This window comes from Diospyros lotus, chromosome 1 (assembly GCF_014633365.1).
Source record: "Diospyros lotus cultivar Yz01 chromosome 1, ASM1463336v1, whole genome shotgun sequence".
In the NCBI taxonomy this organism is placed as follows: domain Eukaryota; kingdom Viridiplantae; phylum Streptophyta; class Magnoliopsida; order Ericales; family Ebenaceae; genus Diospyros; species Diospyros lotus.
This window is the reverse complement of record NC_068338.1, coordinates 41,899,676-41,924,046: the sequence shown is the minus strand read 5'-3', so window position 1 is coordinate 41,924,046 and position 24,371 is coordinate 41,899,676. Positions and strand designations below refer to the sequence as shown.

The 24,371-nt window shown below is 36.5% G+C and overlaps 2 protein-coding genes across 29 annotated transcripts in view; both read left to right on the top strand.

Moving 5' to 3' along the window:
• The first annotated feature begins 3,098 nt into the window (after positions 1-3,098).
• On the top strand, positions 3,099-19,592 carry LOC127803880 (uncharacterized). 24 transcript variants are annotated; one of them, XR_008023615.1, is made up of 8 exons: positions 3,101-4,491; positions 4,830-4,911; positions 5,120-5,178; positions 6,601-7,191; positions 8,508-8,643; positions 16,416-16,545; positions 17,989-18,376; positions 19,253-19,592. XR_008023615.1 is itself a non-coding variant. In XM_052340487.1 (6 exons), exons 5-6 carry the CDS (start codon positions 17,989-17,991, stop codon positions 19,303-19,305), a joined length of 441 nt encoding a protein of 146 aa, XP_052196447.1. In that variant the 5' UTR covers positions 3,302-4,491; positions 4,830-4,911; positions 5,120-5,178; positions 8,549-8,643; the 3' UTR covers positions 19,306-19,592. The 24 variants fall into 24 exon arrangements, 4 of the variants coding, with proteins under 4 accessions (XP_052196447.1, XP_052196464.1, XP_052196456.1 ...); XR_008023608.1 differs by having other exon boundaries at positions 5,120-5,938; XR_008023605.1 differs by having other exon boundaries at positions 3,102-4,491; positions 5,120-6,869; positions 6,957-7,191.
• Positions 19,593-21,088: 1,496 nt separating this feature from the next.
• LOC127798534 (putative WEB family protein At1g65010, chloroplastic) overlaps positions 21,089-24,371 on the top strand; it is a 37,791-nt gene continuing 34,508 nt past the window's right edge. The window contains exons 1-6 of one of the 5 annotated variants that reach the window (XM_052332179.1): positions 21,089-21,224; positions 21,363-21,490; positions 21,889-21,951; positions 23,264-23,357; positions 23,489-23,592; positions 23,672-23,710. In XM_052332179.1, the coding sequence (XP_052188139.1) occupies positions 21,949-21,951; positions 23,264-23,357; positions 23,489-23,592; positions 23,672-23,710 (240 nt within the window). In that variant the 5' untranslated portion in view covers positions 21,089-21,224; positions 21,363-21,490; positions 21,889-21,948. Of the gene's footprint in view, positions 21,225-21,362; positions 21,491-21,888; positions 21,952-23,263; positions 23,358-23,483; positions 23,593-23,671; positions 23,711-24,371 lie in introns of all 5 variants that reach the window. The other 4 variants (XM_052332168.1, XM_052332176.1, XM_052332161.1 and 1 more) reach the window with 4 other exon arrangements.

Genomic DNA, 24,371 nt, shown 5'->3' with positions numbered 1-24,371 from the left:
AGTAAACATTTGCTTCTATCTGCAATCTTAATAAATTATTAAGATTATGTTTGTGACAATGTTATTGACCTTTTAATTATTAGAAGATGTGAAAATTATATAATTAAATAAATTATTGATTATGTTTGCGAATGTTATAGTTATATATCGACAATTGATTAGAAGTGATATTTTATTATTTTTCTTGGGTCCTAATTAGTAATTAGCATCAATTTTATATATTTCTATATTTATATAAAAACATTTTAAATACCTTATTTTAAAATAAAAATAATAACATAAAATAAACATTATTTATATTTGAAAAACCATAACACATCATTGCAACATTTAAAACTAAAATATTCGTCTTTGTTATTCAATTTTTTTTTTCAAAAATACTTTGTCACCATCTTTGCTTTGTCTCCCTTCGTCTCTATTGTGCTTTGTCAATCTCCACCTATAATGCCGTTGTCTCACTTCGTCTCTCTTATCACTTGATATCAATCATTTGGTTATTTCTTCTTTGTTTTTTATCTATCAAAACAACTAAAAAACACTAAAAAAAAGTATTATAATTTTTTAAATGTCAACCAAACATTGAAAATGATTTTTTAGTAATATTTTTAAATTATAGCTAAATAATAAAAAATATATATACTTCTAGAACATTTTTTTCCCTTCCTAAAAATATTTTTTCCCCGAACAAATGAGCATAAGTTTTATTAAATTAATAACCCTTTGTGAGTAAATCAAGCAGTTGATCGTGTGAGATCGAAGTATTAGATATGTTAAAATTGTATGTTCGAATTCTAAATCATACAGTATACATTGATTTACTATATAAAGGGTCATAGGCATAGGTCTTTGACCTAGTCTTACATGGTCTAGTGTGATTGTCCGATTTAAATCGATACTCGTAGATTACAGGAAAAAAAATGATGATTTTGTCGAAAATCTAGATTAAAAAAAGAAGTTTGATTAAATTAAATCACTAACGTCGTTTCCTAAGATTTAGCCCCGCCGAAGACGCCCAAGCAACACTCGTCTTTGTCATCCAATTTTATTTTGTAGCTTTACATACAAATAGAAAAGGGGCATTCTGGTCATTTAATTGAAAATTTTATTAAGATCCTAATAATGATTCTTAGAGGAGAATTTTTTTCCCACCATGGCTGTCAGCAAATCGCAGACAAGGAATGGATTAGGGGTATCTCAGCCGTCAAATCCCGATCACGTGACATGGGAAAAGACCAATCGATATTCTCACCTGATGCGGGCGAGTCTGGCGGTGACAGTCACGATAAATCACATTCGATCGGACGTGTTAATGTTTTGCGATTTAAAACATCATTTTTTAACCCAAACAAACACCCTAGCAGGTTTGGTTCGCCAGATAACATTAATAATGAAATTATATAGTGTTGTATTTTAGGGTTTAGATATATTATTTAAGATAAAATTAAATTGTAACCACTAAATAATATTTTTGAAGATGAAACATATTTTAAATTTTAATATTTTTATTTATACATCAACCCTAATTTTAAAAAATGCACATATTTATGAATTTTTATTTTCTTATATTATTTTAGATTTATCATCACATGCATCTAGCATGTATATAAAAGTTATATTTTCATATCTAAAATCTAACTTACATGATTTAATATTATTTAATTCAATAATTATAAAAGTTTACAATTATTTAACTACTGTGTACAAGTTGGACCATAAAAAAAATCAGTATAAAAGTTTATTTTTCTAAAATTTCATTAGTATGATGGAGCAACTTTATAATTAAATTTAAAGAGTTAATTATACGTAAAAAAAAAAAAAAAAAAAACAGAGATAAAGGACACACACAACTATTTTATGCCTTAATTTTCACTTTGTGCTACGTACTTTTTCTTAAAATCAATAGTATAAATACTCAATAGACAACTGGAAATGTCCTAAAAATAAAGAATCAATAACTATATATTATAATATATTGTAACCATTGAGGGTACGTGTGTATGTATGTATGTATTATATATGTGTGAGGCGTGAAATTAATTTGTCAAAGTCTGTTGCACCAACAAAACAAAGCCTGCCTTAATTTGGTCAATTGCTGGGGAGCAAACTTGGTTAACTGCATTTTAAAAGAGCCTAGCTAGCTTGTTGCTCAAGGTTAACTAGGGATGGCTTATATATAAAACTGGTTTATGTTAAAGCACTGCATTCAGTGCACGTTTTGTCCAATAGGGTTTGGGTTGACGAGAATATTAATTAGATTAGTGGGTTGAGCTAACATTAACAGACAAGCAACAAATCGTACGTGATGTATGATAATAAGCAAGCATTTGGTAAATGCATTAGGTGGGGTTAGGCTTAGGGCAAGGACAAGGAGGAGGGAGATGGCCCGAAGATTGGTTCAGTGATTTCGCCAAACAGGTAATCAGAAGTGATTCAAATTTAATTATTTAGTTAGATTTGCTTGGACTTCATGAGTACCCTCCGCTAACATTAACATGTCATTTTGTTCAATTCAGCATTATTGGTTTCTGCTTCACTTTTAGATTGGTTTTAGTAAAAAAAAAAACAAACAAACCAATGATATGATTCTCAATTATATCCCTTAAATTATTGTTGTGCACCTAATAATTAAGACATATTATTTATATAATTATCTCTTATGTCTAATTACAAATGTATTTCAATTTGTTACATTATTTAAATTAAAGGATAAGAACTTTGATGCCAATACTATAATAGTTAAAATTAATTTTATTCAATCTTGAATATGGACATAAAATAAAAGGAAAGTTAGTTGTCATAATAATTAAAATAAAATATCAAAAGACATTAATCTTTTGCCCTTCATGACATGTTCGATCATCGTGTTCTTGTCTTATTCTCAATTGCACATCTCTCACATTAACATAATTTGTCAATAAAAGGGTATAATTTTTATTTATTTTTGTACATACATTGCTAAATCGTGACATATACATAGGGTTCGATTAATTACATACAATCTTTTTTTTTTTTTTAGTGGAGAGATGGTGATGCCTTGAACATCCAACAAAGAGAAGATATATATTTTGGCGAGGAAGTTTGGTTGGTTCAAGGGGTTTCTGCCCATTTCTACTACTTCTTCTTCTTCTTCACATTATGCGCTGCCAGTGCTAGCCATGGAGTTAAATCTGCATTCCCATGCAGTCATGGATGGCGATTCAAAATACACCTTAATTTTCTCTTGTACCTACGTGGTTTCATATATATAACATTCAATATATACGCGTGTGTATATATATCGTGGGAGATTTATATTCATTTCAAATGAAAAAGAGGAAGTAAGTTAAGCTCAAGAAGAGGGGTAACGTATAGTGTCCGACCGCCGGTCCGAATGCATAATTAAAATGTCTCCTCATCGTCGTCCCTGACTGCATGCATCTTCTATCACTTTTCACCTTCTTCTGTCTTTCTTCTTTTTCAACCTTTTATGATTCTTCTTCCTTTTCGTAGCAGTTCAAAACCAAAGATGGATTATTGATGTGGCAGATCAGTTAAACTTGTAAATGAAATTGTGAAACAAAAATAAAAATAACAATAACGCGATTGATTGGATAATGGATATAGGAATGCAATAGACTGATTATTTGTTCACAATCATTTCCTAGTGCTTCAATCCTTCATGATCTTCTGGTTTTTGCCCAAAATAACAGAAAAATTCAATGCCCTTTTTGCACTCTAAGCATATACAAATGCGTAGGAGAGACCGTTAATGGGAAAACCGACCTCTCTTCCTCTCCCAACTTGTTTCTCTAATATTTATCTAATTTCTGCAACACCATCTCTTTCATCCATCCTAGCTTCAATGCTGCCCCTCCTTACTTTGCCCCTTGTTCTTCTTCGCCTTCTCCATTCTTACTCTGTCCAAACCCAGAAGGGCCTTCCTCCGCTTGTTGTAAAGACTGACAAGAGACCACCCACTGCAACCAAATCAGAACCGCAAAAACCCCAAACCGAAAGCCGACGGGCCAACTTTCCAGACAGGCATTATCGTCGTGTGACAATCGCTACAGATTTTTCCATTCGAGTGATTGAACTTGATCAACTGCGTTTGATCTGCGCCATAAAATTCCAATCGCCTTGTTCAGCGCTTGGCATCAGAGCCAGATCTTCGATTGCTTCTTCTTTGGAGGGGAACGATCTTGACCTTAATTGGGTGTGATTATCGTAGCTGCGAGAGGGTGACGAAGGAAGAACCAGGTTGAAAAGGACGAAGGGAAGAAGTCAAGGAAAGGAAGAAGAAGAAGAAGAAGAAGAAGAAGAACAAGAAAGTGAGAACTGAGAAGTGCCAAAGATGAAGTCAGTCAGAGTGGTAGGGGCAAAAATGTCATTTTAATCTTCCGGAAGCTCAATCGGTCTAGCTTCTTCGGACCAGTAGTATTATCCAAAGAAGAGGAGCGAGAGAGAATGAACAAACGCAGCGTAAATGGAATACAGTTATCGACAGATCCTCTGGTAATTCATCCAGCTTTCGTTTCACACAATCACGTGCACCTTTTCATCTAATTTTAGCTGTTGTTTAGCTTCCCGTAACTGCAGGTGCTCATGTTATTATTAGGGTTCCAATTTGTTTGCTCCTTTATGAGACGCCCCATTTGTGCTGTAATATGAACTTCCTCTGTCTCACTCACAGTCTCATACGCCCGTTGCGAACAGCTAATTATGATACTTTTTTCAGTGAATGCTTTTCTAATAGTGGTTTGTTTGATCTACTTGTTTCAAAATATCTTCTTTCATACCTCATAGAGTAAAAATCTTATTGTCACTGACACCTAATTTTTGCCTGCTTGTAGTGTCTCCTTATTCGATTCAAGTCATTGATATTGGAGAGGAACTGATTCATTTTCAGCTGGTCTAGGATAAACGTCTAGCCAGGTAACTGTTGCTGTTTTTTTATTTTTACACTCCCCATGTATGATGTGTCATAGCTAAACACTTATTGTTTTACAAAAGTATTATTTTATCTTATTATTGAATTTTCACATGTAGTCTAATTCTCAATAAAATATCCAAATTTTTTTATGCATTGGGCATTTGAATGGTCAAGCCATAATTATTCATCATATGATCAATCTACAAACAGGTGCTCCAATTCTCGAGTCTTCCCCAGTGTGATCCCATGACGCTCCAGTTGCTGCAGTGGTGCAATCTTAACCTGCTCCAATATGCCCATCTTCCGGGTTTAATCTACTGTAGAATGTTTTATGATGATTGTATTGATATTATTCTTGGCACACTTTCTGATAAAATGACCTTTCTGAGCCATTGATCAGCCTTTTTGTGAACACAGTTCAGAAAGTTAATCAATAAAGCTTAAGCTCATTTTGACAGTCTTCTAGAGCCTTATGGCCAATTGAGGTCTATCAGAAATGTGTGATTTTGGTAGATGAACCTCATTAAACTAATTATTACAATCATACTACTTTTAAAGGCTCTTTACATGACAATATTCCACATATATATTCTTCTGAAAAGAACCATGCTAAAGTGTATCCTGTGTCAGCAAGCTTGTAGATGAAATTTTTGGTTTGTTTTAACTTTTTATGCTAATGATACAATAATTTTTCAGGGGTTGATGCTGAGTAATTAGAATGCTAAGATGTATGTTCCCTTGTTTTTGAGGCACTGCCAAGCCTAATGGTGAATCCTGGCAAGCTAGAGCTTATATTGTGACTGAGGTGGCAAATATTGAGACCTGATTCTTATTAAAAAGTATAATAGAAACCTTATTCTCAATTTGAGGTGTAAGCTGGAATTTTTACCTTCTTTTCACATTTGGGTTTAACACTTTGTTCCTCCTCCAAAATCTACTTTAATATTGAGCCCTTTTTTTTGGAGGTTTAAATAAGGCAATTGGTTGGAATTGACTATAGTTTTTGAAGGGGTCTATCTTTAACTAACAGTAAGTTGTCTAGTCTCCCCACCTAGCTTTTATCCATGTTCGCTTTCCATTCTCATTTGAAAGAGATTCGAGAAACTTCAAAGGAATTATCACAGGAGATATAAGAGAAGCCTTGTCTTGCCATTTGATAGAGTGGGCGATGTATATTATGAAAAAAGAAGAGAAAACAATAATAGTTGGATCTAGTACACTCACCCCATTAAAAAAAAAAAAAAGATGCTTAGGCTTTAGAAAGTGGTATTTCTCAATCATTCTCTAATAGTGAAGTGCTTTGGACATATTCACATGAAAAGGATGTACCTGATAAAGGTAGTTGAGTCTGAGTATGCATTGATTTGGTGTCTACTTACTACCAAGATAATCTTTATGGCCTGTGGTAAGAGTCTTTTTGAAAGATTGTTTTAGGAATGATGGGAGGCTTTCTATTAATGTACCCATTCAATTAATGGGGATTGGGAGGGAGGCACTGAAATTGGACTGACATAAGATCTCACTACAAGAATTGAGGGGCAAAAGCCTAAAAAAGAATAACGTCTTACTTTAGACCAAGTCCTTTAATCTTGACTAAATCACTTACTTAAGACCCTGTTTGGAATCATAATAGCTTTCTTCCCATGTGTTTTGATAATTGATATCTTCTGCTGATGTTTGATTATATCCAGGTACTAAATGTGCTAGATTCTTCTGCACATGTACTATGTTGGATGGATGCCCATGAGGAAAAATGAACTCTGAAGCAGCAGCAGCTTTTATTGCTGCTGTTGTTAAGCATGAGGTAGGCAAGCAGCATATAATACTCCAAGATCCAGCATTTGGTGGTATCTGGTACCACTGTTCAAATTTGGATACTAAGGAATATCTTAAACCATTAATTGTTTGTTTAATATGGTCTATTTTCACGTGGAGGGGAATGAACCGTATGATTATCAGGGTACTGGCCATTTAGATAATTCTTTTGCAACGTATTAGCTATCCACACAATTTGTATGCTGTATCAAGTTGGTGTTGCATGGCTTAGGACACAAGTGGAGACAGGAGCATGATGGCCAAAAGTTGGGCTGAAAAGAGAAGGCTAGGTTAGCCCTTAAAAGATTCAACTGTCCCTAAACAGGACGAGAACCTGTGGCTCTTAGTACTTCAAAGTGATGGAGAAATTGTTGATGCTAAGCCTCCTGCAATTTCTAATGTTTCCCCATATATTGGAGTTCTAGAAAGATCAGTTGTAAGGTTATACATTATTTGTATCACATGAGGTAACAAACTATTGTTTCTGTACTTTTTGATATAGTTAAAATAAGAATTTTTAAATTCTTTTATTTTAAATTTTAGTTATACATTTTTGTATATTAGGATTTTGAATTTTAATAAATTTTGTGATGGGATTAGCTCAAAATATTGTCCCAGTTTTCTTAGGGTTTTTAGTCTACAAATAAGGATTTTTGATGTAAAACAAACACGGTTGGATGTTAAAATAATATTGATTACCTCATTTTCTCCCTAATTTTGTTCTCCACATCTCCTGTTTGGTCTCCCTCTTCCCTGGCTTGTCCTTCTTTTTCAACTTCATCTCCTCTCTCTGATTTCTCTTGTTTGTTCTCTCTCTGGTCTTCTTTCCCTTTCATCATCTTCTTCCTCTTCATCTCACATCAATGTTGATATTAGAGCAAACTTCAATCCACCATAGCCATCATGACACCACGACATCACAAGTCCTTCTTCTTTGAACACTACGGATTGTTGCAATCCTTCACCAACCCATATAAACTTCATCAACAACAATCCAATGGACACATCACAGGATCATTGCACAGTCAAGAAGTCCACCATGTGATTCAAGCCTTGTTCCTGTTGATAGATGTTACCCATAGTTTCATGTAGACTTGTCGACCTTATTCAAAATTGGAGCTTTAATTGAGAGTGCAACAGTAATAATAATAATATAAAGAGTAAGTTACGCTGTGCACCCCTGAAGTTTTAACAAAAATTTAGGGAGCACCCTCACATTTCAAAAATTACATTGACCGCTCACATTTCTAGAATTCACATAGTTGATGGGAGAAAGGTTTGGTCTTGTTGCCATTGCTAGACATTAGTTCCTTTCTGTTTCTATCTTTTATTGATTGTGATAAATGGCTTCATGAATGAATGTCAAGTTAGGTTGCATCCCGTTCCAGGAAACTAAGCACATGTCAAACTTCTGCTACAGTTAGAAGACTATAAGATGCAGGCTTGATTAATATGGCAATCAATTACAATAGAGTCGGCTCATAATCTAAGTTATAGGCTAACCATTCTGTAACTTATTGTTTCCTATGATTGACTGTTAATGTAATTTATTGTTATATTAATCCTTATGAGCTTTTTCTCATAAAACAAGTGCCCTTAACAATTTTCAGACCAGTATAATCTGTTAAAACAGAAGTTTTTGACTGCAAATGTGAAATTGATTAAGGTAGATTACACAGCTCATATGAGCTGTATGGTTTCAAATTTTGCAGTGTGCATATTATAGCTTTACTGAGCCAGAACACATCATTGTCATGCTGACCTCGTTTTCTTTAATTTTCAGCATGTTGACTTGGATTATTTCTTTGTCTATCTTCCATATAGTTCTGAAGCAACCTGTGGGCTGAAACAAGGTGAAAATAAGGGAAGGGAGATTTCTATAGTTGCAATTTTGGGCCTTGTGTTTCCATCTTGTACAGGTTGGTTTTACATTATATATGATGGAACACAACCATATCAATTATTGCTATTTACTGCTATCTCATGAAATTTTTTCATATGAAGATGGTGTTGGAACTTTTTTTTATCATTCCCTCACTCGAGGGTTGTGTCAAGAAGGGCGTCTAGTGCAAAATTTTGTCGAAATGCCCTTTTGCATGGTTTTGTATTGTCGATGTGACTGTTAGAAGTTAATTGACATTATAAATGCTGTGCCACTGACCTTAACTTGGTCAGGATAAGGTGTAATTGTTGATGATGATAATAGTTTCAATTTTGGAATTTACTTGATAATGAAGAATTTCTTGTACTGATGAAATTACTGCTACTCACTCATCGATATTTCTTTTTGTGTTAATATGCTTCTGTTAGGATGCAAGAGTGGAGAATGTTATAATAAAATTGGAAGACCAAATCTTACAAAGAAAAGACCATTTTCGATATTTGGGATCAGTGATTCAAAAAGATGGAGAAATTCACGAGGATGTCACACATAGAATTAAGGCAGGTTGGCTAAAATGGAGAAATGCATCGGGGGTGTTATGTGATGATAAAATCCCATTAAAATTGAAAGGAAAATTCTATAGGACAGCTATAAGACCAGTTTTGTTGTACGGCTCAGAATGTTGGGCAGTCAAATACCAACATGAGCAAAAAACGAGTGTAGCGGAGATGAGGATGTTAAGATGGATGTGCGGCCATACAAGAAAAGATAAAATTAGAAATGAAGTTATTTGTAATAAGATAGGAGTAGTGCCAATAGAGAAGAAGATGAGAGAGACTAGACTAAGATTGTTTGGTCATGTGAGAAGGAGACCAAGAGACGCTCCTGTGAGGAGAGTTGATGAAATGGAACAATTAATCAAAAAAAGAGGTAGAGACAGACCTAAGAAGACTTTGAGGGAGACATTAAAGTTTGATATGAAGTGTATGGATCTCAATGAAGATATGACAAAAGATAGAAATACATGGAAGTCTAGAATTCATGTAACCGACCCCACATAGTGGGATAAAGGCTAGATATGTTATTGTTGTTGTATGCTTCTGTCAGGATCTTGAACCTAACGGAACCAATTGTCTTCAATTGATGAGAATTGGGACAAAATTTGGGTGTAAATGAGAGAAGAATGGAGGGAGATAAGAAGAATAGGAGGGAGCAAGAGAGAAAGAAGGTTCGAGAGGGAGAGAAACTGAGAGAGAGAGAGAGATCTGAAATTGATTGGAAATTCTTGATGATTCTCCTTAGGCTGGATTAGTTGCTTATATACTAATCCCAGTTGCAGTGTGAAGTTGGCGCCAAGCCAATTTACAGGGTCCAACCCAAACAGCAACATGAAGGTACAACCACCTACTTAACTTCCATACAAAAATAATAGGGAAGCCCTTTATAGAACATTAGGGTTCCTGACAATCTCCCCCCCATCCACACCCCCCCCCCCCCCCCCCCCAAAAAAAAAAAAAAAAAAAAAAAAAAATTCTTGTCCTCAAGAAATGGACAGCAGCATGAGGGAATTAAGTTAGCAAATCCGGTAGGTGTTCCCACATATTGTTATCTAGGTGTAGGTGAGTCCACTGCACCAGCACTTGTGTCCAAAATAAAAGCTGGTTCCACTGGAGGTGAAGTATCACTAATAAAAGTAGGCAAGGAAGAACTAACTGGCTGTGCCCCCACTGATTTCTTAAGCATTGAAACATGAAACAGTGGGTGAATCTGAGTGGTAGGAGGCAGCTGGAGCTTATAAGCCACAGTCCTAAACTTAGCCACTATTGGGAATGACCCATAGAATTTAGAGCTCAGTTTGGAAATCTGTCTGTGAGAAAGAGCCCTTTGTGAGAGTGTTTCAGCTTGAGATAGACCATATCCTCCACCGCAAACTCCCGTTCACTTCTTTTTCTGTCAGCAAACTGATTCATTCTATTTTTAGCAGTTGCTAATTCTTTGCACGGCACCTGTAGAGTTTCTTGTCGTTGCTGTAAATGAGAGTCAACTGCAGCAATGGTTGTAGATTCCAGAGTGGCAGGTAGGAGAGGGGGTTTATACCTGTATAGGGCCTTAAATGGGGACATCATGGTGGAGCTGTGGTGACAAGAATTATACCACCACTGAGCCAAGGGAAGCCACTTATGCCATCCCTTAGGTTGCACAAAACAGAGACAGTGTAGGTAAGTCTTGAAACACTAATTCACCCACTATGTTTGGCCATCAGACTTGGGGTGATATGCAGTAGACATATGTAACCTTACTCCCAGAGCTCTAAACAGTTCCTGCCACAATAAACTTGTAAAAACCTTGTCCCTGTCTGAATAATGGACTGTGGTACTCCATGTAGTTTGGCAACAATATCCAAAAATATTTGGGCCACCTCTTGTGCTGTAAATGGATGTGAAAGGCTCAGAAAATGAGCAAATTTGGTAAATCAATCCACCACCTCTAGGATACAGTTCCTGGCCTCAGATTTAGGCAATCCTTCAACCAAATCCATGGATATACTTACCCAAGCCTGCACAGGCAATGGCAATGGGTGCAATAGTCCAAGGGCTGCCACCGTTTCATGTTTACAACACTGGCACACAACACCTGCCATCAAAAAATCTATCACAGATTTCTTCAAAGTAGGCCAGCAAAATATTTGCTTTACCTTATGGTAAGTATTCTGGATACCCGAGGGACCTCCCAAAGGGGACCCATGCAGGGATTGTTGGATTGTGGTTTTCAGTTGGTCACAGTCCCTGTCAGCATTCTTCCTTGAAATCGTATTAAACCATTGGTTATTGTATACCCTGGTCTGCTGGAGGGATCAATAACCAGCTGCTCCAATAGTTCCTTAGTCCAGGTAGCCTTCTCATAGCTGGCTGTAACCTCCTGTAACCAATCTGGAATGATAGCAGTGATGGCTAAGATTGTTCCATTCTCAAAGCATTGGGACAGGGCATCGGCAGCAAGGTTCTCTCTTCCTTTTCTAAATTGGATGGTGTAGTCTAGACCCAACAACTTGGTCATTCCCTTCCTTTGGAGCTGAGTTTGTAATTTCTGCTGCAACATGTTTTTCAAACTCTCATGATCAGTTCGGATAATGAACTGATTCCCTTCGAGATAATGCCTCCATTTGTCAATTGCTATAAGTACAGCCAACGACTCCTTGTCATAGACACTTAACCCCGAGTGTTTTGGGGCTAAGGTCTGGCTTAGAAAGGCAATAGGACGTCCTTCCTACATCAGAACAGTCCCTACTCCATAATTACTGGCATCAGTGTCTAACACAAACAGTTCACTAAAATCTGGTAAAGCCAACACCAAGGCTTCACACATGGCCTGTTTTAGTTTAACAAAAGCATTCTCCACCTGTGCATTCCAACAAAAATTATATTTCTTCAATAAATCTGTCAGGGGCTTACTAATGATTCCATAGTGTTTGACAAACCTCCGGTAGTAACCGGTGAGCCCCAAAAACCCTCTCACAGCCTTGACAGCAGTGGGTTTAGGCCAATCAAGTATGGCAGCTGCGTTCTTGGGGTCAGTACTTACCCCAAGATTAGAAATGATGTGCCCCAAATACTCCACCTACCTTTGGGCAAAGGCACATTTCGATTTCTTATCATGCAATTGATTAAGTCGGAGAACCTCAAATGCAGGCCTTAGGTGGGCAATATGTTGAATAAAAGTGGGGTTGTACACAAGGATGTCATCAAAGAATACTAGGATGAACTATCGTAAATAATGCTCAAAGATATGGTACATAAGGGATTGAAAAGTGGGTGGGGCATTAGTTTGCCCAAATGGCATAACCTTGTATTCATAATGCCCATGATGGGTATGAAAGGCTGTCTTTGGTATGTCTTGCGGTTTCATCTGTATTTGATGATAACTGGCTCTAAGGTTAAGTTTAGAAAAAACAGAGGCATGCTTGAGCTCATACAAAAGGTCTTCTATAATAGGGATAGGGAATGATAGATTGTTGCAGCATATGGGACCGTCTTTCTTTTTGACAAGTAATACGGGAGAAGCAAAAGGGTTATGGCTAGGTTGAATGATAGATTGTTGCAGCATACCTTCTACTAATCTTTCAATATCGGACTTTTACCTTGGGGGATATCCATATGATCAAACATTGATAGGTTCAACATTTGGTTTGAGGGGAATGTAATGGTCAAAAATTCGGCTACGTGGTAGGGTAGTGGGTTCTGCAAAAAGGTCCTCAAACTCATTCAAAAGCATGTTTAAATAATCGAGTTCATGTACCTGCCAAATTGCTTGGGGCTGGCTGCTGGCAGTCACCCTCAACTCTCCTGCATGCTCCTGCACTCCTTCCATTTCCTCTATAGCATGTACTGAGAATAGCTGTGCCACCTGCACCAGCTTATTCTTCAATAACTTCTGCTGCTTCTTTCTGGTAGTCATTTTACATAGGCCTGTATCAAGGCTGCCAACAAGAGTCAGTTTCTTTCCATTCCTTTCAAAGGTGACCTCCAGCTTATTAAAATCAAAGCTGATTGGACTGATGGTCTTCATCCAATCTACCCCCAACACTATATCATATCCTCACAATTTCAGCAACCTCAGATCTATCACAAATTGCTCCCCCATATCCTATTGGAAATCAACACAAGCAAACTTACTGATCACTGTTACTGACAGTGGCTGTGTACTTCTGAGATGGCATCCTAGTTTCTTGGATGAAAACACAGCCAAGAAACTATGTGTACTTCCGGTATCAATTAACACCATCAGCTTGTGATTTTAAGCCTTTCCTTCAACCTTAATGATTTTACTGTTAGTTAAGCCCCTCAAGGCATGTAAGGATATCTCACCACCACCAATTTCTTCCAATTCATTTTCTGCCACTGGAGTTTCCTCTACCTCCTCTATTTCCTCTACCTCCTTCCTTCCAGCATTAGCAGATGTTTTTTACACTGATGGCCTGGCACATATTTGTCCCCACACTTGTAAAATAAGCCAGCTTGTCTCCTCTGTTCCACCATTACAGATCTTCCAGCTGCAGGTTGATTCAACACAGCCGTTGGTTGAATCGCTGTATTTCTGTAACCCTGATTATTCCTTACAATCTCCCTATTAGCTCCCTGGTTCACCATACCTGTTTGAGCTCCTTTTTTATTTGAATTCACATGTCCCTCTCCAAGCATTTTTCTGTTTTTTCATGATTGCTTATACCGATAACTCCTGTAACCTAGCTCTGTCTGCAGCCTGTTTAACTGTCCTCGGTTCTAACATCTTGACTGTAGGCCATAGTTTTTCGCTCAAGTCGCTGATGAGCTTGAGACGAAGTATGCCTCAGTTAGATATGGTGAGGTTAAGCATTAAGGACTTTGATTCCTCGAACTTAACCTGATATTGTTGAATAGAGCCCTCCTGTCTCTGTTTGTTAAATTCTTCGACTATATCCATCATGTTTCTTTCCCCAAATCTGCCACAGAAATCTTCAACAAAATCTGGCCAATTGTAATTCCCTTGCACCCGTATCCAACTTTGAAACCATGAATCTGCTACATCATTGAAATACGCAGAGGCTAGGGTGATCCCTTACTGATCTGATATACAATACAATGAGAAGAGCTTTTCACAGCGCCTTATCCACCATCTTGGATTCTGCTCTTTGAACATCGGAATATCCAGCTTCGGCATCGGAAAGTACGGCAGATTTTGTGTAGCCGGTACTTCCTGTCGCCTTCCAACAGTCCTTTCCTCCAAATTTTCTCCAATCGCAGCAGGTTCCATCTCAAATTCTACGGAACCAGCTGTCTTAGGAGGAGCTGGTCTGAATCCTGGAAGAATCAGATCAGTCCGTTCTCTAGGAGGGTATTGGGAGAGATACTTCCTTGAGGCTGCCTCACAAACATCATCATGAAGCCATTGAACTTTCGTGATAGGCCCTCCACTGTGTTGCCTTGATTGATTCAACCCTCCGATCCACTCTTTCAATTTTCTGATCCATCACGAGAATTGCTTCGTGATTCCTGGTGGACCCAACTTCCAGCAAATTCACATGTGATTGAAGATCGGTTACTGTCAAGTTCTTCTGCTGCAGTTGTGACTTGAAATTCTTCATCGGTGTACCATTAGCCCTGGCTAGATCTCACAAGCAGGGGAGTTCAAAGGCCTAGGAACTGCCTTGATTTGCTGGAATTAAAGCCTAGAATCACCACTGCTCACCTCACTTCAATTGATCACTGCAACAATTGCCGAGTAATCACCGCAACAGTCACCAAGTGATCACCGCAACAATCGGCCAACTTATGGTCGAGGGATGATCAGCTCCAATACCACTTTGTTAGGATCTTGAACCTGACAGAACCAATTCTCTTCAATTGATGAGAATTGGGACAGAATTTGGGTAGGAAAATGAGAGAAGAATGGAGGGAGCGAGAGAGAAATTGAGAGAGGGAGATCTGAAATTGACTGGAAATTCTCGATGATTCTCATTGGCGCCAAGCCAATTTAGAGGGTACAACCCAAACAGCAGCTTGAAAGTACGGCCACCTACTTAGCTTCCATACAAAAATAATAGGGAAAATAATAGGGAAGCCCTTTATAGAACATTAGGGTTCCTGACAGCTTCATATTCCTTGCATGCATTTTTCGATCATGAAGCAATGATATTCCTAATAACAATTAATGAAAAGGTCTGAAGAAGTTTTAAGAAAAAGAGGTAGAGGAAGACCAAGAAAAACTTGGTGGAAATTCTTGGGCCTAAAATGTGTTACAACAGTCTTACAAAAGAAATGATTATGGGTAGATTGGCAAGCTAGAATCCATGCAGCCAATTGCACCTGGTGGGATTAAGGCAAAAAAGTCAAATGATTGCATTTGTGTGCCAAATATTGTGAATTAAACATCAATTATGAGAGAAATAAGAACTAAATGCGAGATGAAACTGTTACATGATTGCATTTGTGCGCTAAATATTGTGAATTAAACATCAATTATGAGAGAAATAGGAACTAAATGCAAGCTGAAACTGTTTACTGCAACATAAAAGTTTCCTTTTAAATTTCAACTTTCTTTTCTCAAAAAGATCTTTTTCTTTTTTCCTTATTGATTTTTGTGTTTAAAAGGAATGCAGATTTGTCTAGGATGTGTGCACATGCTTGTGTGGGAGGGCAGGTTAACTCAGATTTTTTTTTCTTTTTGCACTCAACTTTTCCATTTTCTTTTTACATGTTTGTGTCTAGTAGGTAAAATAATATAATGGTTTCATGGTATGGACATGTGAAAAGATGACCAATAGAAGCACCTATGAGGCAGGTAGATGAAACGAGGGAAATTTTTAGAAAACTTGGTGGGAAACCCTTTGACATGACATAGCATATAATGGTCTTTGATATGGCCATGGATAAAGTTGATTGGAGATCAAGAATTCATGTAGGTGACTCCACTCCATCTAGTGGGATTAAGGCTTGCAGAGACCTAAGAGATGAAACTTAGACTTTGCTTGACATATGGTAACATAGAATACTGACAGTTGTGGTGGTACAAGTGGTAATATTCAGACCGGGAAAGTTTGGGTATGATTGGCAGGTACCTCGTAAGTTATCCTTCCTGATATATAATGTAGCTTCCTGAGATGAAATAATGAATATCAACTCAGGTTGCTTTATAAATTATGGTTTCATTGTGACCAAGCACATAATAACATTTCCTGCCACATAAAGTGAGGACCTCTCTAATATCTTTCCGTTGCAGCATTTATTGTAGTTTTACAGCTGGTTATTTAAACATGCATATAACACGTTGCAGATTCCTGCCTTGTTTAGTAGCCCCTATGTTTGTGCATTTATAAGGAACCTATCTATTTTGGTGGGTGCTATCAAACTTCTCTCAGAGAGAGAGAGAGAGAGTTCTGGAAGGCAACCACAGAAGACAAAAGGTAAATGTGCATCGACTGAATGAATTTTATGATGAAGAGAAATCGTTTGAGGTTTCTCTTCTTGTTTCTTTCTAAATAACCCTAATTTCCTTTCTGCGATGCCTTTGGTTTTGAGAATTAGGGTTTGAGATTTTTTGATAAAGGCTTGCGATATCGGTGAGCAAGATTTGGTCTTTATCTTTCCTTATTTCTCTTTGTTCTTTTTGCTAGCATTTGGTGATAAATTTATAAATGGAAGTCTTGCTAAGGGATTAATGGTTTTCTACTTCTGTTTATTCACCCTCCTGATGGATTCCTTCTCAGGGTTTCGCCTTTTCATTCTGATTGCGTGGTACACATAGGGCTGAGATATATTTATAGATCCAAATGATACATCATTTAGAGCTTTAGCAGGCATACCGAAATTTGATTTGAGATAATCTTGTGATTTTGGCTCATTACCTTTAAATTTACAGGCGAATATCCAGTCCCCAGGTTAGTCCATGATTAATTCTTTTTACTTTGGCCATTAAGGAGCTTTCCTGATCCTCTTTATCCTTTTCTATAGTTTATAGGTGATCTGACCTTTATGGTTAGGGAGATTTTTTTTTTTTTCTGCTTATAAATATTCAACCATAAAGAGAAATGATTGGGTGCTAGAACTTATGTTACCAACCCCACCTAGTGGGTATGTAACGTATGTTGTTGTTCTGTTTTTATATACTACCCATCTAGTGGGATTAAGGCTTGTGATCATTGTTGTTGTTTTGCTTCTATACATTAATTTTTCACATATATGGCACTTGAGCAGCTTTTGCTACTTCTATCATGTCTACAACTTATCAAACTAAATAGAAGGAAAGCAAAAGAGAAGTCTCACAGTTCAGGAAATTTTTATGGCAGATATCACTTATCAAAGTAAATGTTATCTGTCAGCTTTGTAGTCAAAGCCATTGTCATCCACCATTGCAATTTCCGTCAAACCAGCATGGCAATAGATGAAAAGTGTACCTATTACAGATAAAACAGTCCTAGGTTTGTGGATAAAGCATGTGTTGCTTGATCCATGTACTGGAAAGAAGTTTCCCATATGCAGGTGCAGTTCTTGTATTTTTTATATCGGATTGTTATAATCTTTGGGCAAAGCACTTGTAAGATTCCCATTCTTTTCATGATGTGAAATTTTTTCCAAAAATTGCTCAGCCCCTGCCCTCTATAAACTTATCAGGAACAGAGAAAATAAGATAAAAAAGTTCCATAATAAGGGAAGTACAACCTTACATCCATTTGGGGTTTTTTTTTTTTTTTGGGGGGGGGGGGGGGGGGACTGAATTGTTTCTATGCAACTTGATCACATTCAGTTGAATCGGTGGGATAAAGGCTTGATATGCTGTATGCTGTTGTGGATCACATTCAGTTGATGTTGGTAAACAACTTGCTAATAGCTTTGTTTTTTTCTTGTAGATGAAGCGAAAATCCAGGGCACTAAAATCACAGGCATCAAAATCACCAGTATCATATGGAAGAAGGCAATCATCGATGTCACTCCTGGAGGGAAGACCGAAAGCATCTCCAACAGGTGATAAGTATCTTATTGAGATGGCAATTAAAGCTGAGATTGATTTAGAGGTAGATAAGATAAGAAGGATGCCTGCAGAAGAGGCTGCTGCAGCTGTTGCCCAAGCTGTTGTGGAGGCTGGAATTGCTATAGCAATAGCTGAAAGGGCAGAAAGAGAGGCAGCAGAAGCAGAAGCTGCCGCTGCTGCAGAAGCTGCCGCTGCTGCTGCACAAGCTTTTGCTGAAGAAGTAATGAAGGAATTAATGAAATTTCGAAACAAATGCACCAAGGATGGTAAAAAAACCTTTTAACTGTTTTTCTTAAGTTACTTGAGAAGCTTACTGCATGCTTTTAGTCTCATGAGGGAAACATCTGACATCAATTCATCATGATCTTCCTCTTTGTCTTCTCTAGCAATCCTTACCAATATTTTATATTGTTAAATCTAGAGCACGCTTTTTCTGGTAAATTTGTATGAACCTTATCCTCATGTAGCATTCAGCTCATCACGCATGCATAGAGTATCGGTAGTTCATGTTTGCCAAATGTTTGGTTGTGGTCAAACATTTGTATAAACCCTGGTGCAACAGAATCAGTTTCTGTTCTATATTTATTTTCTTCATAAGACCGGTTTTTAAGAACCTGCATGAACCTTTTCTGGTACATTTATACTCTGTTTTTTAGAATCATCTGAAATGTGGGAAAACTATTAAATTAAGAGTTAGAAACTATATGAAGTCATCAAACTGAAATGACTAAGCTGTGATGTGAGGGCTGAATCCAACAGCGAGAACTATGTTAATATTATCCTTATTGAATTTTCTTTGGACTTAAAATGTGATGGCATATGATGCGGACATTTTATTTGGACATGTGATTAGAAGACATAGATGCACCGGTGAGATCAGTGGATGACATGGGATATAATGGGCCTTACAGAAGATATAGCCTGGGATATAGATGACTTAAGAGGTAGAATTCACGTGACTGACCCCATTCAGTGGCATAAAGGCTTTTGATTGTTGTTTTTGCTGTTGTTGCATATGATGTGGAGATTTTTTCATGATCATATACATCCTTAACACGTGTTACACCTGTGAGATAACACTGCCAGTTTATATACCAATTTCTGATCCCTTCTTTTTTTAATTGTTTTCTGGAAACTTGCAGGTGGTTCAAGCTCTGGAATTTGCAAGAAGAACCGTTCAGCGAAGATGGGCTAGTGCTTTGCCTTTTCTGTTCAGTTGCCGACTTTATCTGATGCTTTAGATATGGTTATGCTTCTTGGGTGTGCTTTTACCTTTTGAGTTTTAGTGGATTATCAAAGAACCCCTTTATTTGCAGTTCATCAATTTGCAGAACTTTTCTTTATTCTCTTGCCTGTTGCTTCATGTCTGTGAACTTCTTGTTTTAGGATCAGAAACCAGTCTGATATTTGTTTGATCTCTAGTCTAATTCTTTCTTTCATCCCATTGATAATTATGCCGTGTTAACTTGGTTTATAGAGGAAGTTGGATGGGTCCTTTTTGTGCACGTCTTTATCCTTACTCTGCAAAGAAATTGTTTTTTCAACCATACAATCTCAATGGAGCAACATTGCTAAGGCTCATCCCTACGGAGTGGTATTAAACCGTGATGTGGTGTTGTTTAGAGGAAGTAGGACTAACTGGAACTTCTACATTGCCCACTTACTCTCCTGATCATGTGGGGCATAAGGTAGTTTCAACTCTTGAAGTAATTTCGATGCTTCTGAATCTTCAACATGACTGAAGGCTGCTTTTTTTAATTCCAAAGTGGATAGAGTTGAAGTCTAGACTATAAACTTTATTAGGTTTTTGGTTTGATTACTCACCCAGGCTTAATTGATGCCACTGGTTAGCAAGTTCAAGCTCCTTACTAGTAAGAATTATTGAGTTTTAATCTTATTAAGTGTCGCTGATTACATAAATTATGAACGTTCAACAATTTTTATCATAATTATATTTTTTCTAAGACTATTTTATCTTGATTATAATTGGTATAATATACGCCTAGTGTAATAAATAGTTATGTTTGATTTTGATTTTCTTATTTTTAATATATTTGTAGCAATTATTTTGTTTTGCCATGAATAAAATTACAAACAAAAAACCATGCTTGTTTCAATCTTTACATGAAAATGAAAGAAAAAAAACTTACACAAAAAAGAATATTTTTTCTTTTCTTTTTCGTTCAAGAAATTTTTTTATTCATTGTATCATATATTTTGATATTCAATTCTAATTAAGAAAATTAATAAAAAAATATTTACCCTTAATTTTGCATTTATGTGTAAAATATGTTTGTTAAATGTTTTAAAAAATATTTTACATAAAAAACGTGTTTTAATCACATTTTTATGTTAAAAAACTAATAACAAATAACTAATAATGTTGCATATGGGAAGTTAATCAATTTGGTGCAAAATATTTTTAAATATTTTTCTTCATTATTCAAATACTTAAAAATAAGTTAAATGATGTTTAAAATATATATTCTATCAAGAAATAATATCCACATTCTTAATTAATTTGATAGTATCTAAATATATTAACACTAATTAAGTTTTATGGTACTTAGAATAAGTAAAAAAAATACATCTCTAACATTTTCAAATTTTTCACTGGATGGATGTTCTGTGACAAAAAAAATGATTTAATTATTAATTGATACTATACATTTCAAATAAATTAAACATATTTCTAACATTTTTTATTATTTGATTAGATTGATACTTTTCGACAAAAAAAATGATTTAATTACTAATTGGTACTACACATTTCAAATAAATTAGTCAAAATTTTATTAAAAAAATTAATTTAATTATTAATTTGTATTTAAGGTAATATTTTTTTAAAATTTAATTATCAAAATCAGGAGGGGGGTAGCCATGGTATTTCAGTACAAGCAAGGGTAAAGTGGCATTTTGCAGAAGAAGGGTATTAACTGAAATGCAGTGATAATTTGAGGGGCGTATTGCAAATCATTCCTTCAACAATTCCCGTCTGGTTACAGCTAATCATACATTTGTGCATTACTTGCAAACGGCAGCGACGAAGACGCAGATATTTTTCTACTCCAGTCTGGGTCTTCCTCTCTCTCGCGATTTTCGGACTTATCCCAGGTGAGCTCTACGATTCACTTCGATTCTCCATCTTCTTCGCGTGTCAGACGTAATTGCGTGTAATATTCGTCTTTGTGTTGTTTTCTCTTTCGATTGACGGTCTGTCGACGTTCGCCCCTTTCGGTTTGGCCAAAAAAGCTTCACTCAGAGACAACGGCTTTTGAATTCTCGTTCGATTCACAGCATCAACTCCGTCGACATTTTTATTTTCGAAGATAGTAAAATCTATTTTCGACCCATGAGTTTAGTGAATGGTTCATGTTGAGTTGGTTATACTTTCTTCTTTTGCTTAATTTGATTGGATGAAAGATTTATTCGAAAGTCGAGTTCGGTTGACGCAGAAATCAATTTTCCTTCACTGAAATACATAAGCAAATTGAATTCACGAAGTTAATCAAACCGAATTTCCGTGGAAAAGTAACGGATTAGTAGGTGATTCGAAGGAGAGATGGGACGATCAATTTACCTGTTATGTAAACTGTAAATTTATTGAAGCGCACAATTTAGATCCCACCAGTTTTGCTTATATAATCATGACTGGACAAGGTCAATTTTGGCTGATTTTAGTTGTTGGGGATTTTGGGTCTGTATTTGGTAGGATGATAGATATTTATATGCTTGGTCTTGTTTAAATTTTATGTAAATATGACCATTTTTCTTTCAGAAATGGATGAGCAATTACACGATAAGGAGTCCTTGATTGCTCGTGTTCTACAGTTGGAACATGGTATGTACATCTTTTCTTCCCTGTTTACTTGTGCTGCTGACTTTTTTAGGTCATTGACCTTTTCACTTATGGCTTTCATGTGAGCGTCACCTGGAGAGCGTGTCTTATCATCTCCTATAAAAGTTACCAGGAAAATGAGTTTATATGTGTGTATATATATACATCTTATATAGGCAATTGGATATGTTAGAACTGTTGGTATCTTTCTGTGTTATTGCACATGCCTTTAACCTTGTGTGTTGAATTTATGTATGTTTTGATCCGACACTCGAGGAGATTAGTTTTAAACTCAAAGCCTTGGCTTGAGCTCTCTTGTCACTTTATAATCTTATATATGGAAGTACTTATAGAAAATGGATTGAATAATATGTGTGCTTCTGTAATCTAATGATACCACAATGTCACTGGCCATTACCCAAAACAACTAATATGCTAGACATTAAATGAAGCAAGGCATCATGAAAGTCGAGTTGGTAGAAATATGGTGCACTTAAAAGGTACATATAAAGGCTTGGTGAACTACTATCCATAGGAGAATTTACTGCAATGGAGGAAACAATTTCCAAATGTATAACAAAAAAACAAGATTACAAAGCAATATTATTCATGGATGACCTCTTAGGATAAGTGAAAATCAATAGCAGCTCTTGTTGTCAAGCCAAGATGACATTTATTCCACCCTGAAGGAAAAGTTGAAGCATGAGCCTTCTTGGAGGAGTGGATCAGGGAGTATGTTGGGCTGGATATTGGGTCACAGTTGGGCCCATGAAATGAACAATTAAGTAAAATAAGAGGGGGAATCTGTTTCAGGGTAGAAATGACAATTAAGTGTACTCCCCCTAGAGGTCTTCAGCAGAATGCCCAACTTGAGCTCTTGTAGTATCATCATTGCTTTTACAGTTCCCTTTAATCTCTAGAAGATATTGGAAAAGAGATCTTTGGGAGATTCACAATCCTCATTGGATGTTCCTTCCCTTTGGTAGTTGCATCAGATTGGTCATTCTTCATTCATAGTTTACTTTTCTGTGGTAGCAAATGGAACTTCTGCCTCCTATCCCCATTTCTTGCTTTTGGAATGCACAAATTTTACTATCATTTCTGAAACCTGGCCATTTTCATTTGAGTGGAACTTTTACATCATCATCTGCCTTATTGTCTGGAATGATTTACGGTTGTATTTGGTACATTGAAATAGATATTTTACAGTCCTCCTATCAAACATACTGGTACATTGCAATAGATATTTTACAGTTCTATTCATGTTGGACATGACTCTTTGATTTTATTCTGATGTGTTAATACTGTTATGTAGAGCGTGATGAGTTGCGTAAAGACATTGAACAATTGTGCATGCAGCAAGCTGGAACTAGCTACCTTGCAGTGGCTACTCGAATGCATTTCCAGAGGTACATGATTTGTCTTCATGCCTTGAGGTCAACATTATTAATGCGTTCTAGCAGGGAGTGGGTTAGTGTTATCTTTTTGAACTTCAGCAATAAGGATTCTTTCTGTTGAATTTAATTCCCAATTAGGACAGCTAGCTTGGAGCAGGAGATTGAGAACTTGAGAAAGAAGTTAGCTGCTTGCACAAGAGAGAACTCAAATCTTCATGAGGAGCTTTCAGAGGCTTATCATATCAAAGTGAGGTCCCTTGCATTTATTGAAGTTGCTTGCTCAATCCCAATGCCAATGGTCTTACAACTTTTCTTCCCCTCCATAGGGCCAATTTGCAGATTTACATGCTGCAGAGGTCTCGAAGGTACTTTGTTATCTCCATCTTTATATGTATGCTGGTCCCATACACCAGAGGTTTTGTCAGAAAACTTAGGTCACTAAGATGGTCCAATTAATGTAATTAGCTATTGGTTTGAGTGGCATCACTTCCACCCTATTAGGATGCCAGTGTTTGTTTGTTATTTGTTCAGGAAAGAAGAAAAAGTAGTAAGAAAATGAGGGACATCAAAATCCTATCTGATCAGGCAGCCATATTGGCATTTGGATTAATGTAAATATGTGTGTGTGTGGCTAGTTGGACTTGGACATGGAATCAATAAATATAGTAAATTAAAAGAGATGCATCTACTCTCATTTATGCATTAAAACCTCCAGGCTAGTTAACAAATAAGTTTCGTGTGGTTAACTTAGGGAAAAGCTAGAATTTTAACTCTTCTGGTTAATTTAGATGAATATGATAATTTCTTTAGCTTATTTATTTTTGTTGAATTTTCAATTGTAACATTTTTTTGTGTTGTTTCCCTCGAGTATAGCTCAAGTAAGCCCCAAGTTGTAATTGCTAGTAGAGCATTTGAAACAAAGGGGTGGGATTTGCACTCGTGGGGGGGGGGGGGGGGGGGTTGGGCTTGCTCGAGTTAGGGCCATGTTTGGAGGGGTTGTTCCTTCTTTCATGTGATACATCTAGT

Coding starts and splice junctions, on each gene's coding strand:
- LOC127803880 (XM_052340504.1), top strand. CDS start 17,989: ATGAAGCGAAAATCCAGGGCACTAAAATCACAGGCATCAAAATCACCA. Junction 18,377..19,252: donor AAACAAATGCACCAAGGATG/GTAAAAAAACCT, acceptor GGAAACTTGCAG/GTGGTTCAAGCTCTGGAATT.